This window comes from Dermochelys coriacea, chromosome 7, assembly GCF_009764565.3.
Source record: "Dermochelys coriacea isolate rDerCor1 chromosome 7, rDerCor1.pri.v4, whole genome shotgun sequence".
Classification (NCBI taxonomy): Eukaryota; Metazoa; Chordata; order Testudines; family Dermochelyidae; genus Dermochelys; species Dermochelys coriacea.
Window position 1 is genome coordinate 73,374,633 of NC_050074.1, and position 20,409 is coordinate 73,395,041.

The 20,409-nt window shown below is 40.6% G+C and overlaps 1 protein-coding gene across 2 annotated transcripts in view; it reads right to left on the reverse strand.

Moving 5' to 3' along the window:
* LDB3 (LIM domain binding 3) overlaps window positions 1–20,409 on the reverse strand; it is a 200,262-nt gene that overhangs the window by 168,485 nt on the left and 11,368 nt on the right. The window contains exons 1-2 of one of the 2 annotated variants that reach the window (XM_043518916.1): window positions 19,129–19,227; window positions 8,167–8,294 (exon numbers count right to left, since the gene is read on the reverse strand). In XM_043518916.1, the coding sequence (XP_043374851.1) occupies window positions 8,167–8,259 (93 nt within the window). In that variant the 5' untranslated portion in view covers window positions 8,260–8,294; window positions 19,129–19,227. Of the gene's footprint in view, window positions 1–8,166; window positions 8,295–19,128; window positions 19,228–20,409 lie in introns of those variants that run through there. The other variant, XM_043518915.1, reaches the window with a different exon arrangement.

Sequence of the window (20,409 nt, forward strand, 5' to 3'; positions counted from 1 at the left end):
GCCTATATTTTAACAATACTAAATATGTCACCTGAAATTAAAAATGTCCAAACCCGAGAAATTGGGTGTTCAATAAAAAACAAAACAAAACTATGAGCCACACAAAGGATGGATGCAAGATATCTATTGTATATTCACAGTTGCTACATCTTTTACATACTGCTAGCTTATGGCAACAAGCATAGAAGTGAATTACAATGAATATATATACCTTGTACTTTGGCTCCAAATGCACACACTCAACCTGATCTCAAGGAGAGTCCACTTAGCCGACCTTTGTAGTTGGTCCCATATCCTTTCTGTGGGCCAGTCAGCAGAGGGCAACATTGCTCACATGCAAACCACACACAAAACCAGTACATTACACAATGATGATGGAAGGATTGAAATTCAAAGCACAACATGGATTCCAAAAGCCCTAGTCTAAGACCAAATAATATGCACATGTCCTTTTTTAGAATGCTTCCCCAAGGGAGAAAACCAGAAGATTTCCTTTGTACACCATGGTGTTGCAGCATGAGGTTGGGGGGTGGGGGTGGAGGAGAAGAAATCAGCGAATCAAATACTAGGTTCATTATGCAGTTGAAAATCACTTACAATTAAAAAGACAAAGAAGGGAAGAGTGTAGGGAAACTAATGATCTAAGAGGAGGACCATACAGCATTGTATGAATAATTATTGGAGAAGGCTAAGGTGGAAAAAGATGAATCCTTGTGTACTGAGAGATCCTAGATGGTACCTTTGTTTCCAGCTGACCACAATAATGATACATAAACAGAGTATAAATACATGATTGTGTGGCATAAAGGTTTTTAGTGGTTTGGGCTGGCTTTGTTACTCACTAAGTCATCTGTGAGTTAAGCAGGTCATCCCAAAGGAGTGCTGATAAACCCTGTATACACCACATTACATGCCACCGATAGCATGAATCAGAAACACATACAGTTGTTGTTATGTAACTAGTCATGCTTTGAGTGTTCTTAAAAATTGCACTGGGACTGTTTGATGCCCCTTATTCCTCCACTAGCTGTTAACTGAGAGTTCAACTGTGGAGGGCCAGGAGAGAGAGATACCAATTTAAAACTCTATAGAAAAGAACCTAAAATAGCTATGAAAATAGCATGACATTAAAGTCCAATAGCTTGGACCTTCCAGAGCATAAAGCAAGGGCTGCTTGTGTCTAATTGGGGGAAAAAAAGAGAAATCTCTGCTTACCAGTGGTATAAAGGTCCCATTTCCAATATTGGTAGATAGCTAGATATCAGACCTTTAGCTTCTCTGTGGTCTAGCGTGAGCTATTATCTTTCCTGAGCTGTAGGTTTAGGTATTGCAGAGGATTCCACATTTGGGGGAGAGGCAAGGAATCTTTTCTCTGAAAGTCTGATTTTTAAATATGACTTTAGAAGGTTAGAAATAATCTTGGCAGAGATGGATCAATGAGTAAAGACCCGGGGAGGTGGTCAGAGATGGTCAAAGGTGTATAATAAATGCACTCTATCCATTTGTCATACTAGTATCAGCTCTACATATGGGATGCATACACAGCACACTTACATATGATGTGCTGCTTCATATAGGATTATATAATTTTAAATGAATTTGGACATTAGTCAGCGTAACACAAGGTCACAAAGTTATATGCACAGTTACTACTCAAACACACTTCCGCAAACCTGCTTGCCTATTACCAAAGTTAAACAACAGGAAAATCTGGTACACCTGCCATAAAAAATCATCCTGATATCTATGCAGTGAGTGGTAGCTAGAATGATCTGTGGGGGAGATGGGAAGAGCCTAGCATACAAAGCTTAATGCTCTTAAACTTTGTAAATATTTATTACTATTTAAGCAAAGTTTCTTAGGTCTAGCTAGAGTAAGTAAGAGCAGGAGTAGAGGAAATTTTTGATTGCTTCATCTTTGAAGAGGGAGAAAAGAACAGATTGATGTGTCATGGAAACAGTACAGGAATTGCTGGAATGGGATTAACATATTCCATACCAAAAAAGGCCATGGTACCCTTACCCTTTCAAAGGTTATATCTCTGCACTAGACCAGGCAGAGATAGAGAATGAAGTCAGTGTACCGAATAGAAAGTCAGATATCTGCTGTCCAAAAGATGCTTTGTTTTTATGCTAAGGCACCATGGCAAATTAATCATTTATGTTATCATTTCCCCATTTAATGCCTCCAGTGAGTTCTGTGCTCCTCTACAGAGTTTTTATGTTATCAATTTACTCAAGTTAATTTTGCCCTTTTGAAGGCAGTTCACATGCAGTAGCACTCAGCTGTCCAAATGATGAAATGACAAATCACTCTGATGGTGGGGAAGGAATGATGCTTCAAAAGATGACCCAGGCTTCACCTCCTTCAGTAGTGAAGAAAACTAAGGGGGGCTCCCATCATTCATCACTAGTACACCATGCAAGGTGAGGAGTCTCCCGGTACAGCAAGTTAAACAAAAGTGCCAGGGGAATTCTCTCATATACATTATAGTCCCTCAAAGGGGAAGTGCTGTCACATTAATATCTCCTCATGAAGGATGGTGTATACCTCTGTGTGTGTGGTGTTAGGGGTGGAAGAGGTAGTAAGGAGGGAAGGATTCTGGTTAAAAAAAAAGTCAGCCTAGCAAGTATGATAAAAATAAACTTTCGTGTTCTTCGGTGCCATATAAAATGGTTTATTTAAGCAGTCCCATAGTGTTTTGCTTATTACCAGCATAAGTATATGAATTGGTGAGGAGGTTCCATTTGTTCAGTTTCCTTCTTTCCACTGTTCACCTATAATGCTCACCATCCTGTTACAACTTCTATTGTCTTAATTTTAAAACAAAAACAAAAAAAAACACATATGTCTTTTGCCATTTTTCCCAGCCCCAGAGTTTTGGCTTCTGAGTTGGCACTGAAGGCAACAGTAAAATTATATATTATATAATGATATATATATATATATCTCATCTCAGAGCATGATTAAATCTCTCCACTCAAATTTAAACTATGGTTTCAATACAAGCCAATTCACATGCCTTGGGGGGGAGGGATAGCACAGTGGTTTGAGCATTGGCCTGCTAAACCCAGGGTTGTGAGTTCAATCCTTGAGGAGGCCATTTAGAGATCTGGGGCAAAAATTGGGGATTGGTCCTGCTTTGAGCAGGGGGTTGGACTAGATGACCTCCTGAGGTCCCTTCCAACCCTGATACTCTGTGAAATATCTCTTATTTCTCTCTGGACTGTTGATGGCATTCTACATTTCACTGGAACATGAAGAGAATCTACCTATCTTAGATTTTTAATATAACGTTCACCAACCATGGTATCTAAGCACTGGAATGATGATAGCCTATTAGGTAACATGGCAGACCAGCAGCAAAAGGTTTAAATTTACACAGCCCCCTTCTTACACAGGGAAGAATAGAGAATTAGATGTGTCAATGCAATTGTTGTCTCAGAGCATCCTCCTCCTCCTCACCACCAGTCAATGAAGAGCACATGCAGGCTTAGAAGAAAATGGATTACATCAGCACTAGGATTTTTGCTGGCCTCGTCAATTTAGAAAGGACCAGAGTCGCTCACACAATCAGGTCATTGGCAACAGCTGAGCACCTGTAATTCCCATTCATTTCAACAGGAGTGACAGGTACTCAGATCTACTGAAATCTGTAATAGAGCAAAATGCTACCCTAGACCTTTGCCTATCTTGCTGCATGGCAAGGTTAGCCCTAGAGGGAGTGAGGAGCTGTGAAGTGGGGATGGAAAAAAAACCATGAAACTACAAAGGTTTCTCTTTTATTTGCCAATGAATTCTCCATTCTATAGTTCAAGGAGTATGAAGCTGCAGGGTTACCTTAAATCGTCCATGCTTGCTTTCTGCCCCTACCCCAAAGCTGACACCACAGAGACACTTATTTTTAGATGAAGAACAGGGTATTAGGCACAATTCTCCATTTCATAGGAACATCAAGATATGTCTTCACCTGTCATTCAGCTGATTGACTGGGACTCCTGTGTCTCAAGTTGTTGAAGACTTGGCAGGGATCTGATCACCTGGACCTCCCAGAAAGGAGCAAATGATAGTGCCTCCGAGCGCGTTAAAAAACAAACCAGCCATCAGACCATTTATTTTTGGCAAGGAGCAATTCTCCTTCATTGCCCACTATTTAAAATGTAAATGCTAGTCTTAGGAAGAGAAATCATAATAAAAGCTCTTGTATAGTATTTTTTATCAGTGAGATCTCCAAGGCCTTTAACAAAGGTTTTTGTTTCTCCCATTTTACAGAAGGGAGGCACAAAACAAGTGAAGTAACTAGCCCAACGACATCCAGCAGCAGAGCTGGGAATACAACTCAGGACTTTACCTACTCGCATATGCTTGCATATGCTGCTTTGGGAAGAGTTGGAGGTTCCGGTCCCACCACATGCTTCTATGGGTCAAATTCTGTTATCAGATAAGCATGTGTAATCTCCATTGACAGCACTTGGAGATTCATGGAGCATTGTGTTCCCTGAGAACAGAACTTGGCTTATAATTTTAAAGTACAATATTATTCCTGTGATAACATTTTTGCATGTGCTAGATGACTGAGTTCACAGCTTGCCTCGCTTATGACTGCAAATTAATTGCTGACAATGCGGGTCTCTTGATCTATTTATATTTATATAAAAAACAGGATTTATTAAACTATTATCACCAAAAGCTATGGGACACAATGTTCCAATTAAAAAATAACACAGCTTCCAAACATTCCTATTCCCACCCATCTCCCTCTCTGAGGAGGAAAAAGTCTGTGTACATTTTCATGTACAGAAACAGACTATGATCTGCTGTTATTTTATATTAGATACAAAACACAGTTCCAGAATAATATTCCCAACTAAGAACAATGTTTCACTGGGCAAGATTTCAAACAGCCTCACATCATATTTGACATCATCACTGCAACCGAAAGTCAGCCTCATGAAGGGCTCAAAGGTGTTGAGATCACTGGCAGTTGAGGGTGTTCAGAGGGAGCTGAAGCACTTTTTTGGGCCTCATTTTAAGATTTACACTCATGCTTAAATTATATGCTTTCAGCATCCCACTGAAGTCAATCGGACTCTCACAGTGATCCAGGCCTGAGATTTTAAGTTCTTTAGGGCAACAACTGTCTTTTCAGTCAGCAAAATGGGGCCCTTGATTGGTAGCCTCCAGGCACTACAAATAACTAGGACCTTACAACAAAGGGCACTAAAATGTCACAAGTATGTCTACATGATATTAGCAAATCTACCATAAGCATACCTTCAGTCCCCAACTAAAACCTCTCCAACGCATCATCAAGGATCTACAACCTATCTTGAAGGACGACCCATCACTCTCACAGATCTTGGGAGACAGGCCAGTCCTTGCTTACAGACAGACCCCCAATCTGAAGCAAATACTCACTAGTAACCACACACCACACAACAGAACCACCAACCCAGGAACCTATCCTTGCAACAAAGCCCGTTGCCAACTCTGTCCACGTATCTATTCAGGGGATACCATCATAGGGCCTAATCACATCAGCCACACTATCAGAGGCTCCTTCACCTGCGCATCTACCAATGTGATATATGCCATCATGTGCCAGCAATGCCCCTCTGCCATGTACATTGGTCAAACTGGACAGTCTCTACATAAAAGAATGAATGGACACAAATCAGACGTCAAGAATTATAACATTCAAAAACCAGTTGGAGAACACTTCAATCTCTCTGGTCACTCGATTACAGACCTAAGAGTGGCTATCCTTCAACAAAAAAGCTTCAAAAACAGACTCCAATGAGAGACTGCTGAATTGGAATTAATTTGCAAACTGGATACAATTAACTTAGGCTTGAATAGAGACTGGGAATGGATGAGTCATTACACAAAGTAAAACTATTTCCCCATGTTATTTCTCCCCCCCACCCCACCCCCCACTGTTCCTCAGATATTCTTGTTAACTGCTGGAAATAGCCTACCTTGCTTGTCACCATGAAAAGTTTTCCTCCTCCCCCCCCCCCCCCCCCGCTGCTGGTGATGGCTTATCTTAAGTGATCACTCTCCTTACAGTGTGTATGATAAACCCATTGTTTCATGTTCTCTGTGTGTGTATATCAATCTCCCCTCTGTTTTTTCCACCAAATGCATCCGATGAAGTGAGCTGTAGCTCACGAAAGCTTATGCTCTAATAAATTTGTTAGTCTCTAAGGTGTCACAAGTACTCCTTTTCTTTTTGCGAATACAGACTAACACGGCTGCTACTCTGAAACCTACCATAAGCAGTCTACATCCTTACCTTGTGTGGGATAAGGGGAGACCAGCACTATCTAGGGAACTAAAATTAGCTTAAAACTGGAAAAGTAATTATTATTTTTCTGACAATATTTTTGTAATGCTGACAACAGGGCAGCCTTCTTTAATAACAGTACAGAACAATGACACCTGTGCAGAGAGGATAAAGAAAGGGTTCCTCCTATCAGATTAGGAGCATATAAATTTAGCAACCTGAAATTAATGCAGACTCAGCCTTGAACAGAGAGAGACACACACTATACCTATACACAAGGGAGATCAAATAAGACAGAGCTTTATTGCGTAAAGGTTAAAATTGATAGCTTCCCAGAATTTCAAAAGCTTGCTGAAGTCTTTGACTCATGACTGGTGCAAAGATAATCAGTTTTGTTTCCAAAAGTCAACATAATAAATGTTGTATTAAAAGCTTCAAATGCTGGAGGATCAGATAAAGTTTAGCTTTCCAAATGAGTGTCGATAGTATGTAGCACCCCGAAGAGTTCTTTTATTTGCTATCTACCTATTTATCTGAGCAGATCAGTTTGTTATTCTTTTAGCACTTTGTTAAATAAGTAACCTCTCTTGCCTCCACCACAAAAACTGGAACTCCTGCTGCAGCTAATTTTGTGAAGGAATCAGAACACATTTGGACTGTACATTTCTGTGACTATATCTAAATAGTCTGAAATAATTGAGACTGACTTCACAAAAATCAAATAGGGAGCAAAATTTCCAGCTGCCAAATTAGAACGGTTAAATAACTGCTTAGTTGCTGATTAGAGAGAAAAATCTTTCCCATCTACAAATTCAAAAGCATTCAGTGTTGAGAGGTTTTGTAACACCTCTCTCCTTTTAGGAAACTAGTAAAATAGGTCAGGTGATAACTAGAGCATGCACCTGGATTGCCTTTAAAAATTACTCTTAGAGGAAATAAAGAGGTGAAAGTGCAAGCAATGGACTGTTTATACTCAATAATTGCACTGAGTAATTAATTATTACATCATTCACTGCTTTTCATCAGCAAATAGAAGGCCCCTGTATAATTTAAGACAATATTTTCAACACTATTGAGCCTTCTGCTTCATTCTGTGTAATTTTAAGCCCATTACCAACCTCAGCAAGTTTTATTTAAATTTAAGATTTAAAAAAAAAAAAAGCAACAAAATCCCCAAACCTACCACCACGTTCTTCTCAAAAACAGGAATTACTGAAATCATCTTTGACATTGGTCTTATTAGCTAATGTGGCTACACTATTCTGTGCCAAGTAAGAAAAAGAAATAGTCACAGGTCCGAAAGCTTGATGGACTACAGATGAAAAGCCTTGGAGGGGAAAAAATGTCAAAACAAAAAAGTCTGACAAAATCCAAACTATACACATTTATAGGCAGTTACATGCTCGTTTTTTGGAAACTTCATTTGATTTATTATGATCACTTCTTTTTCCTTCCCTCCATCACCAAACCCCATTACAAACAAAGTAAATAAGGCCCCTTGGCCACAGCAAAGAAGCAACATTATGGAAAATAAAAAATTGTTTTATAGCATGACAGAAATATTAATTTAAAAGGAGGTTTTTGCTCTTGTTGAGTAAAGATGCAGCTTCATTTTTCTTATACAGTCCATCTAAGATGTCGCTTCTTGGCATTATCAGCTATGCCTTGAATCAGCAAGTTTAAATGTGCTAAAAGAAAACATTCTATTATTTTTAGTTCTTCTAAAATGCTCTGTTTTTTTCAGTCACTTCTGCCTCTATTTAAACAGACTGACCAATCTCTTAATTTTGTCGAGGTTAGAGTGTGCATTTAGCAACTCCTTTGCTGCTACTTTCTAACCTAAGCAAATGCAAGAAGGCTTTTTGTTCACTAGCACTTACTCTGGATATGGTCAAGGGCATGTTGAAGTCCTTTCCCCCTTGCAGTCGGAAACCCCATGGTCCAGGTCCATTGAGAGTCACGTTGTAAGACATTTTGTAACTCTTTTACACAGGTCACCAAAAAGGCTCTACAGAAAAGGAGTGGGGGTGGGGGGATAAAAGAAAATGTTTTTAAAAATAAAGGAAAAAAAGACAACATTTACAAATATTGAGAACACAATAATTGCTTCTTTGTTGCCTTGCCTGCTCAGTCCTGCTGAAGTGCCACCTAAGAATAGATAGGAGCTATAATACAGATACTGATATCCCAGCTGAGTTGTGGCCCATAAAAGGCTTGTAACCAAACACTTACTATGCAAGGACTCCATGACTCACAGATCTAATATAGCCTCCTGGGAGGTTAGCAGATCTTTCTAGGCTCCCCAAGTCAGTCTTCATGCTCAGAACTACTTTAGGGGGGATATTATATATACATTAAACAAAAACCCACTACCAACAGCAACCCCAGTATCCAATTTAGGATTCACTAGAAGTCCGAACATTAATACCCTGCTAACAACTGCAAGACTTTTACTTTCCAAAGACACTTATAACTGTTGCTCCATAGAGCATACATTCATATTTACTTCATTCTGAGATTTCATGCACTACAAATCAAGTTCGTTTTATACTGACCGTTTCCTTATATCCCAACTATATGAATTGGGAAGCAACTATATGAATTGCTCCTCTCTCTCTGCATTGACCTGGTAAACTGGAAAATTTGCCGCAGCACTGGAAAAATAACTGCCCCATACACCCACCAATTCATGAAAAGATGGTTGCCCCTTGTTTCTACAGCCTTTACTTCTTCTAGGGAAAAATATAATTTATTCTGTTATCATGAAACAGACATGGCTTTTTATTGTTTTTCATAAAGTCACCTTTGATTTAGAAAAGATCTCTGCAGCTAAAGCATTTTGATCATGTTACTGTCAAACAGTAACAAATTTAAGAATTGTCAATTAAGAAAAAAGAGTAGCTAAAGACAATACACTTGGACACAGCACTGTTTTCTAGTTTATTTTTGGAAGGTTTGATAATTTGTCTCCATTTCTTAGTAAATTGAACATTTTAAAGAAAAAAATATTTTGCTCTCTAGCAAGTCAGAAGATATTAAGCCACTATGCAAACATTATTAAACTACATCTCTCAACCTCTATGTGGTGTAGGTTTCAGACTGGTAGTTGTGTTAGTCTGTATCAGCAGAAAGAACGAGGAGTACTTAGAGACTAACAAATTTATTTGAGCATAAGCTTTCGTGGGCTAAAGCCCACTTCATCAGATGCATGCAGTAGAAAATACAGTAGGAAGATAGATAGATAATATGAAAAAATGGGGGTTGCCATACCAACTCTAAACAAAACCAATTGATTAAGGTGGGCTATTATCAGAAGGAGAAAAAAAAACTTTTGTAGTGATAATTAGGATGGCCCATTTCAAACAGTTGACAAGAAGATGTGAGTAACAGTAGGGGGAAAATTAGCATGGGGAAATAGTTTTTAGTTAGTGTAATGACTCCCAGTCTTTATTCAGGCCTAATTTAATGGTGTCCAGTTCTGCTGTTTCTCGTTGGAGTCTGTTTTTGAAAGACTGTTTTTGGGTTGGTTGCCCAAAACAACCAACTCACAATACCAATGTAATTAAAATCAACACAGCACCAAATTGGACATGGCTTCAAGGGGAAGATCAGATTTATGAGAGACTCACAGTTTGTACCTGCCTATTCATTACTATGGCTAGACTCCAAGGGTATGTCTGCACTGCACACAAAACCCAAGTTCTGACTCAGGTTTGAGCCCACGCCCCACTTCCATCCACACATGGGTCTAACATGGGTCAGCCAGAACTCAGATCCTAGGACCCTGCTGCGGGAAGTAGATCCCACTGTGACTTGGGTCCAAGCACTGTCATTTTGCAGTGGGGATGCAGATCAAGCAGCAAACCAGAGTCAGAAGGTTTTCATAGTCCAGTATGGACACGTTAGCATGGCTGTGAGACCTGGGTCCACCAACTGTAAACCCAGGTTTACAATGTAGTGTGGACACTCCAGCACATGCTTGGAGACACTGTCTACAAGCCCAGGTCCCACAGACTTGGGCTTACTGTGCAGTGTAGACATGCCCAAAGTCTCTGTAAAATGCGACACCAGCTTATTTAAGCCCCACCTCACTGCAGGGCTCACTTGTTGATGCTAAAACAATTCATTTGTTAACACCATCAGTTATGGATGAGAAGGTCATAAAGTTTAAAACAGCTACTCTCTCACTTGGGCTAATTACTTAGTGTTGACACTACAGTGTAATACAGTATAGGGGACCGTGGTGTTAGAGGGGGCAGTCTTCCCTTGGAGAAACTACTGAACCCATGCAGCTGCAGGTACTGTCTTTCAAATGAAACATGAAAATTGAGAACTTAATTAGTCCAGGTCATTGAAGAAGAGAGATACCATAGCACTTTCTACAGGTTATTTCCAAAATTCTGGCTGTATTCCAACTTGAGTAATTGCATTCTGTTTATCTATATTCCCCTTTAATTTCAAATAAGCACAACATGTTCTTCATTTGCTGCACCTCCTAAGAAGCTACATAGTTCTTTCTTGTCATCCCAGATCAATGGATGAAGTAATCCCTATTGGTGTTTTGGTGAAAAACAAAAATTTAGATTTCCTCAGATAAACTTGAGACAATCAAAGGTACATAATGAGCCGATATCAGTTAAAAGTGTTGATGGGAGGTCAGTCTGTAAGTGGCACTATTGCTACAACTGAAATTCTAAATGCAGTAGAGAGGTTAGAGAGAGCAAAACACCACCACTGCCCTATTTAGTATTTCTTGGGGAAAGATTTAAAGCCAGGAGGAAATAAAGAAGGAAAGTATTCATGTTGAGGCTTATTTTGGCAGTTTGTCAGAAGAGCAATTTGTACAACAGAGATTAATCGTGTACTGGCAATGAGTTGGCTTAAATCACACCTCTGTATTTCCTACCAAAAGGTCCAAATGCTGCCCTGAGTTATCACTGATAATAGATAATACTCCAATAATAGAATTTACTCCAACCCAAATGCAAGACAGATACCTTCAAAACATGCTGCAAAGGGCCCAAAATATATTGCTGTGTGTAATATATGATCATAAAAGCTGCATACTGGGTCAGACTATGGTCCATCTTGGCCAGTATCCTTTCTCCAACAGTGGTCTGTACCAAAGTTTCAGGTAGGTGTACAGATTAGGGCAATTATGGAGAAATCCAACCCTGTTTTCCACTCCGGGCTTTATATTATTTTTGTAACATATATATATGGTACAAAAATAATATAGACTGGTCAGTTGACCAAATATTGTCAAATTATGGAAAAAATGGTCAAATACTTTAAAGCCCTAATTTATTAGAATAGTGATAAAAAAGAGTGAGACTTTATGGTCTTCTCCTCCTTTCCCTCCTGTGAATTTGTGGCAAGTTTCAGAACATGTAGCGGAAGAGCTTCAAAGAAAGATCAGTTGCAGTGTGTTTCATGTAATATGGAGAGGTATGAAGCCATAGACGGCAATTTATATGGGCCCGTGGTGCATGGCTGCACCAATGTTATATTTAATCAGAGCTGTTCTGTCCATAAGATGGACCGGGGCAAAGCCCCAGGCTCCGAGCTTTGGGGGGCCCCATGCTTCAAGGTATATGGGGTCCAGGGCAGCCTGGGGGGTTAGCAGGGGTCCTGGCACAGCAGCAGTGGGGGGCCTGGTGCTGACCTGCCCTGCTCTGCCCCACCACTGCTCTGCCCCCCTTCCACCCCTTCCCCAAACCTCTACCCCTGCCTCATCTCTTTCCAGCTTCCACACCCTCCACCGAGTGATGCCAGGAGCCGGTGGAGAGGGGCGGGCTGGGGCCGGGTTGCTTTCTGCTGCCAGCGCCAGGCCCCCCCTCAGGCCACCCTAGACCCTGCATCCCCCTGAAGCGCAGGGCCCCCCAAAGTGCGCGGCCCGGGGCAATTGTCCTGGTCAGTCCTGGCTCTTCTTGGACCCATTCTGGGCACCAGCAAAAATTATACAAACTTGGCACCCATGTCTGAAGCAGATAACATACTAGGTCTCTTCCATCTCTAGCTGTTACAATTCCACTTGTGTGAATGAGATCAAGGTAATGTTAATGTAGAACTAGACCAAGTACACAGTAACTTAGTATCTCACTACTATAGTTCAACATTTTCCATTCTGTGGACCACTATATGAGAGAGATCCTCTCATGGACCACAGAGTCACTGACTCACTAAAATAGATACTGCTGTGGAAAAGGAATTAAAATCATTAAATCAGTGTTACAGTTTATGAAACAAAAAGAAACGGAGTACTTGTAGCACCTTAGAGACTAACAAATTTATTTGAGCATAAGCTTTCGTGAGCTACAGCTCACTTCATCGGATGCATTCGGTGGAAAATACAGTGGGGAGACTTATGTGCACAGAGAACATGAAACAATAGGTTTACCATACACACTGTAAGGAGAGTGATCACTTAAGATGAGCTATTACCAGCAGGAGAGTGGGGCGGGGCGGAGAGAGGGGGAAGAAAACCTTTTGTAGTGATAATCAAGGTGGGCCATTTTCAGCAGTTGACAAGAACGTCTGAGGAACAGTGGGGGGGGGGGGGGGAATAAACATGGGGAAATAGTTTTACGTTGTGTAATGACCCATCCACTCCCAATCTCTATTCAAGCCTAAGTTAATTGTTTGCAAATTAATTATCCAGTTTGCAAATTAATTCCAAATTCAGCAGTCTCTCGTTGGAGTCTGTTTTTGAAGTTTTTTTTGTTGAAGAATTGCCACTCTTAGGTCTGTAATCGAGTGACCAGAGAGACTGAAGTGTTCTCCGACTGGTTTTTTAATGTTACAATTCTTGACGTCTGATTTGTGTCCATTCATTCTTTTACGTAGAGACTGTCCAGTTTGGCCAATGTACATGGCAGAGGAACATTGCTGGCACATGATGGCATATATCACATTGGTAGATGTGCAGGTGAACGAGCCTCTGATAGTGTGGCTGATGTGATTAGGCCCTATGATGGTGTCCCCTGAATAGATATGTGGACACAGTTGGCTACTGGCTTTGTTGCAAGGATAGGTTCCTGGGTTGGTGGTTCTGTTGTGTGGTGTGTGGTTGCTAGAGAGTATTTGCTTCAGGTTGGGGGGCTGTCTGTAAGCAAGGACTGGCCGGTCTCCCAAGATCTGTGAGAGTGATGGGTCGTCCTTCAGGATAGGTTGTAGATCCTTGATGATGCGTTGGAGAGGTTTTAGTTGGGGGCTGAAGGTGATGGGTATTGATGTTCTGTTATTTTCTTTGTTGGGCCTGTCCTGTAGTAGGTGACTTCTACCTACAAGACTTATCAAGCTTTGTCTTGAAGCCAGATATGTCATTTGCCCCCACTGCTTCCCTTGGAAGGCTGTGCCAGAACTTCACTCCTCTGATGGTTAGAAACCTTAGCCTAATTTCAAGTCTAAACTTCCTGATGGCCAGTTTATATCCATTTGTTCTTGTGTCCACATTGGTACTGAACTTAAATAAATTCTTCTCCCTCCATGGTATTTATCCCGCTGATATATTCATAGAAAGCAATCATATCTCTTCTCAGACTTCTTTTAGTTAGGCTAAACAAGCCAAGCTCATTGAGTCTCCTTTCATAAGGCAGGTTTTCCATTCCTCGGATCATCCTAGTAGCCCTTTTCTGTACCTGTTCCAGTTTTAATTCATCCTTCTTAAACATGGGAGACCAGAACTGAGCACAGTATTCCAGATGAGGTCTCACCAATGCCTTGTATAACGGTACTAACACCTCCTTATCTCTACTGGAAATACCTTGCCTGATGCATCCCAAGACCACATTAGCTTTTTTAATGGCCATATCACATTGGCGGCTCATAGTCATCCTGTGATCGACCAATACACCGAGGTCCTTCTCTTCCTCTGTTACTTCCAAGTAATGCGTCCCCAGTTTATAACAGAAATTCTTGTTATTAATCCCTAAATACATAACCTTGCACTTTTCACTATTAAATTTCATCCTATTACTATTACTCCAGTTTACAAGGTCATCCAAATCTTCCTGTACAATATCCTAGTCCTTCTCTGTTTTGGCAATACCTCCCAGCTTTGTGTCATCCACAAACTTTATTAGCACATTCCCGCTTTTGTGCCAAGGTCAGCAATAAAAAGATTAAATAAGATTGGTCCCAAAACCGATCCCTGAGGAACTCCACTAGTAACCTCCTTCCAATCTGACAGTTCACTTTTCAATGTGACCCGCTGTAGTCTCCCCTTTAACCAGTTCCTTATCTACCTTTCAATTTTCATATTGACCCCCATCTTTTCCAATTTAGCTAATAATTCTCTATGTGGAACCGTATCAAATGCCTTTCTGAAATCGAGGTAAATTAGATCTACTGCATTCCCTTTGTCTAAAAAAAATCTGTTACCTTCTCAAAGAAGGAGAACAGGTTGGTTTGACAAGATCTACCTTTTGTAAAGACATGTTGTATTTTGTCCCAATTACCATCGACCTCAATGCCCTTAACTGCTTTCTCCTTCAAAAATTTTCCAAGACCTTGCATACTACAGATGTCAAACTAACAGGCCTGAAGCTACCCGGATCGCTTTTGTTACCTTTCTTAAAAAGAGGAACTATGTTAGCAATTCTCCAGTCATACGGTACAACCCCTGAGTTTACAGATTCATTAAAAATTCTTGCTAACGGGCTTGCATATTTTATATGCAGTAGTGAATTAGTACCCTGAATATTACTGTGATAACAAAATTGTAACATCTATAACAGTGGTTTTCAAACTGTTGGTTGCAACCCAGTACTGGGTCGTGGAATCTAAGGCACTGGATCATGGCAACTCTGGTCATCACCGCCAACCGGGCCGTTAAAAGTCATATCTGCGATGCTGCCTGGCTAAGGCAGGCTAGTCCCTACTTGTTCCGACACCGTGCTGCACCCCAGAAGCGGCCAACAGCAGGTCTGGCTCTTAGGTGGGGAGCCACGGGGTTCCATGCGCTGCCCCCTCCCCGAGCACTGGCTCCACACTCCCATTGGCTGGTTCCTGGCCAATGGGAGCTGGCGGGTGGCGCCTGTGGGTGAGAGCTGCACGGAGCCACTTGCACGCCTCCACCTAGGAGCCGGACCTGCTGCTGACCATTTCCAGGGCGCAGCGCTGTCCGTGGTGCCAGGACAGGCAGGAAGCCTGGCTTAGCAGCCCTGCTGCACTGCTGACCAGGAGCCACGCAAGGTAAGCCCACGTCCCAACTCTACCTCCCAATCCCCTGCCCCAGTCCTGACCCCCCCAAACCCAGAGCCCCCTTCTGCACCCCAAACGCCTCATCTCTGGCCCCACCCCAGAGCCTGCACCCCCATCCCAGAGCCCTAACCTCCTCCCACATCCCAACCCCCTCCCCCACCCCTAAGCTGCTCACACACCCCAAGTCCCTCCTCCCCAGTTCCATTGGGTTGCGGGCATGAACAATTTTCTTCAACTGGGTCACCAGAAACAAGCTTGAAAACAACTAATCTATAAGATTAAGAATCTCCAAGATATTTACATCAGAGGTAGGTTGGTTGACACTTGATTTAAAGCTCTGATCCTGCAATGAGCTCTATGCATATGCAGAAGATAGTGTACATGGAGCAGTTTGAAAGATCATGGCCTCAGTGAGCTTTCACGTGGTCTGCTTAAGATAATGTACCACCTGGGCTTCAGAGAAGCTACTGTTTCTATTTTAATAACAATCCCCTTGGTAAACTGAATGAAATTTCCTTCTTCAAGTTAAATCTTCAATATCTCTTTGCCTCAGTACAATCTGTCAAATGGGGACAATAATATTTAACAGGTTTCAGAGAGCAGCCGTGTTAGTCTGTATCTGCAAAAAGAAAGGAGTACTTGTGGCACCTTAGAGACTAACGAATTTATTTGAGCCTAAGCTTTCATGAACTACAGCTCACTTCATCGGATGAAGTGAGCTGTAGCTCACGAAAGCTTAGGCTCAAATAAATCTGTTAGTCTCTAAAATGCCAATAATATTTAACACATCCAATCATTAAAGCAAGTGATTAGGTTAGTTGCACTCACCAACACATCTTTTTGGGGGAAATCAATCCAATATACTAATATGCCTTTTTAAGTATGATGTTCTGTTACGGTAATCCCAGATATTCCAAATCTTTGGTTTAAACAAAGGTTAGTTATGTTTCCCATGGCTGCAGTTAGTGCAAATCAGATCCTGTAGGAGTGGTATTTCAGGCTAAACTCCTAAGTGGGGTTCAGGAACCTCAATGGATCTTAGCATTAGGCCTATGGAGTTTAGACACCCTTAAAGTCCCCTGAACTTCTATAATGCTGAGGTTTGCCTATATAATGCTAGATAATCAAATGTGTAAGATTAAAGTGTTTATAATTCGGGCCTCAAAATTAAGGGAAGTGAAAACCGGTCCAAATAAAATAACTGATTCAAACTTCATCATAAGAATAAAGATAAAAATCAGAACCTCCTTGGAGATCCAGAGGAGTTTTAAAAATAAACAAACAAACACACACTTCATGAGAAGTGTCAGACTGACAGTCCTGGGGTCTCTTACTTATCCAGCGAATGTGTACCATGTGGGCAGCAGTCATGTGAGTCTACCCACATAGCCCCACCCATATGCCTTGTTCCTTACCCAGATGACCCACTATTATAGGTAAGAGTGGGTAGTTAAGTCACTCAACTTCTGTATTGAGACTGCCATCAAGCTGACAATTTATGCCAGCTGTGATGGCCATTTGTGATGTGATGTGAACTGCAATCCACTAGTAGACCCAGGACACAAAGCTTACTTCACATTCAAACACACCTTGGATGGTTCTTAGTTTTAATTTCTAGGCCTCTGGATACTTCCTTGTTTTGGGAGACTCTTGAAGTGGAAATGCTACATGAAGAGCTAACTACCTGGCCTTCCTGGCCTTCCAAAACCAGGAAGCAGTAAAATCTTCACTCTACCAAATGCTACAGTACTAAGAAAAAATTGTCTCTTTTATAAAATGTTTTACTAGGATTTACTCTAAACACTCTCATAAAATGAGAATATGGGACCAAACCCTGAGTTTGAGCACCATCTACTCCCATGGTTTTCAAAACAAAGAGTCAAGGGCACCTGAGCCATAACAAGATTGGTCTTATATCTAGGAAGAGTATAATCCATTGATTGCAAATGAATATATCATTCATAATGTATTGCACTATGATGTGGCGATATGAGGCCTGTAAACTATTGCACCTTTCAGAGGCGGATAAACTGAAAGAATTTTATTTTGATGGTTGGATCCCAAAATGATCAATTCAGACCAACATTCGAACAACTTGCTCACCAGCTTTTACATGCCCAACACCAAAGGCTTTTTGTTTTTTGGTAATGTCTACCAATAAAGAAAAAATGTTAATGTCTAAGGATATTTTATAAAAATACATGGCAACCCTCTTTATACACAGCTCATTTACAAATTATATATACTACTTGTGCATATGGCAACGTCCTTGCATTGGCTAGGGTGGACCATAGCCAATCTCTGGGCAGAGCTGGAGTTTTCACCTTACGTTTTTCTATGCTGTTCCAATTCCAGCGTTATTTCTGAGGGTTTGGGGGTTTTTTTGCAGAAGGAAAGCAGTTAGAAACTGTAAGGCTTTCCTCATAATAACGTCCAGCCGCTGTTGCTTAAATGGTCAGCAGTTTGGGATTGTTAAATTCAGCCTTGTTAGTGTTATGACATTGTAATGCATTTCTACTTGATGCCAGCATAAATCCTTTATTAATTGGAGCTACAAGCTTTGTTAGATCTAATGCCTCAAATAACATGAAAAGAGCAGATGTGTATCACAGAGAAACTACGTATGCATAATCAGCATGTCTATTTATATTCTTGCATCCTTTAGCATTAGAAAAAGGTTTGAAATAGTACTATCAGTTTGGATCATGGGTTCTCAGTATGTACATCCAGCTTTAATTCACATACCTATAGCATTTTACCTATGAATATCATGCAATATAGAAGTTACATTATTTAAATGCTGCAGGTCTTCACAGAGGGATGTATAGAAATTATGCTGCTGCTGGAGTGATGCTTTAAAACAAATTGACTTTTAAACTAGAATTGGCACCACAAAAAAGGGGACAAAAAAGACTACAGATTTTTGTTAATACAATTAAAATTAATGTTCATCAGTTTATTGCTTTCATGAACAAAATCTGATGATGGGTCATATTAACAAATAATAGAATATATTTTGCTAGTTAGCTGTAGAATATAGGTTTAAAAACATTTTCTGAGACTAGCTCAGAAGCAATTTTTGGCTCAATTTTAAAAATAAGATAGTTTGGCAAATACAAATGGATTATTCCAAGTGCATCACAAACACATCCCCTAGCATACAACTAATTAGAAAAATAAAATGATAAATGTAGAATGAGGCTTAAAAGTAGTTTTTGGTTTGTTGGGGGGGGGGGAAGAGAGGAGGGAGGGAGAGAGGAATGATGTGCTGGCTGCTAACAGCCTCTGTTGAATACTGGGTGACCCGTGTGCTTTGGAGAGGGGGGAAAAAAAAACGAACAGCTGATACTATGTGATTAGTGAACAAATGGTCTGAAGTAAATCCCAGCTAGCACATCAGACTGATTAAATACCCCAACAGGCACAAGCATGAAATGCAAACAACATGACAGCCACTTCAGTAAATAAAATTAGCATGCTCCATTCTGAGAGGAAAGGGAAGAAAACTATCAGCAAGAGATAGAAACAACATGCAGTAAATGCAAAGTAGTAAGGAAAAGCCCTTGGTTACTAGGAAAAGAATTAGTGTAGCTAGACAGTTGGCAATGCTTAGATAGAGTCATGCTGGTCACTTCTACCTGAGAGTAGCTCTGCAGATGTCCTCTGGTACTCTTGTGGCTTTCCTGTTGCTCCAGCTGCAGATTTATCTGATCCCTGCATCCCCAGTGACGTAGTCCACTCAGGCCAAAAAGGGTTGGGGGGGGGAGCTTGCTTAAGGTGGATCTCTTAAAGCCACAGTGCCACATTTATTTTAAAATATTTTTAGAGTTTGTTTGCTTTAAACTTGGTTAGTTTTTACCTTTTGGCCACATACTGGCCAACATTCAGAATCTACAGTTTGGGGTGGGGGAACTGGAACACATATTTTCACTCCATTTCATTGGGAGAACTTTTTTGGGAACAAAACAAATATTTCACCTAAAAATAAAGAGAGACAGTTGAATTGTATGAAATTGGGTAGTCAGCAGATGCTGATCATGTTACCCTTGGACCAAACTGCAACTGTTATTCATGTGAGTAGCCACACTGGCTTAAATGTAACTACTCACATGAGTAAGAATTGTCATGTGTGGTCGTTAAATAGACATATACGTGCGACAGTGGTTGTTTCCAGCTGATGAAATAAAATGTACCAACTCTATGAAACCTCTGTGAGTTTGAGATTCAGGGGAAAAGGGGAGGTACAAGCACAAGGCATTCTCTCCCACATGCAGAAATGGAGCAGGACTGACACTCCAACAGTTTTGGCTGAGAGGAAAATGCATGCCAGCTATAAGTAAACATGTACCCTATGTACACAATCCAATTATTAAATTAACTTTAATTTTCATTGTTAATATTATTGACGGCATCCTTCAATTTCCACTAAGATTTTTGAGCGTGTCATTCTAAGAGATCTTTGTCAAAGGAAAAGTTATAACAATTTTGGCATCACCACTTGAATGATTAGGAACATGTTAAGTGAGATTTTCAGAAGAGCTCAGCATTGGTTTGATTCTGTTCCCACTGAAGTCAACAGAAAATTTTAACTTTAATGGGAGCAGAGGGAGGCCATTTTTGAGTGCTTTTGAAAATTCCACTGTTTTAGTTTAGATTTGCTTCTCTTTTTTTGAGGGACAAGAAAAGTCCAAATAAAATAAGAATAGATCCAAATTTTTGCACATCTCTCAAATGAACCTATATTTGGGGTTCAAGAAGGTTCGGTTAATGTTAACCCATTTCTTTTGTGTGCCACCAAACTTCCCAACACTGGCCAAGAGAAGAAGTGAAAATAGTCTGGGCAAGATTAGATCCTCATTTGCACCCATGCCATTCCAATTCCATTTCCTTCAATAGGATTGCATGGGAATAATGAGGGC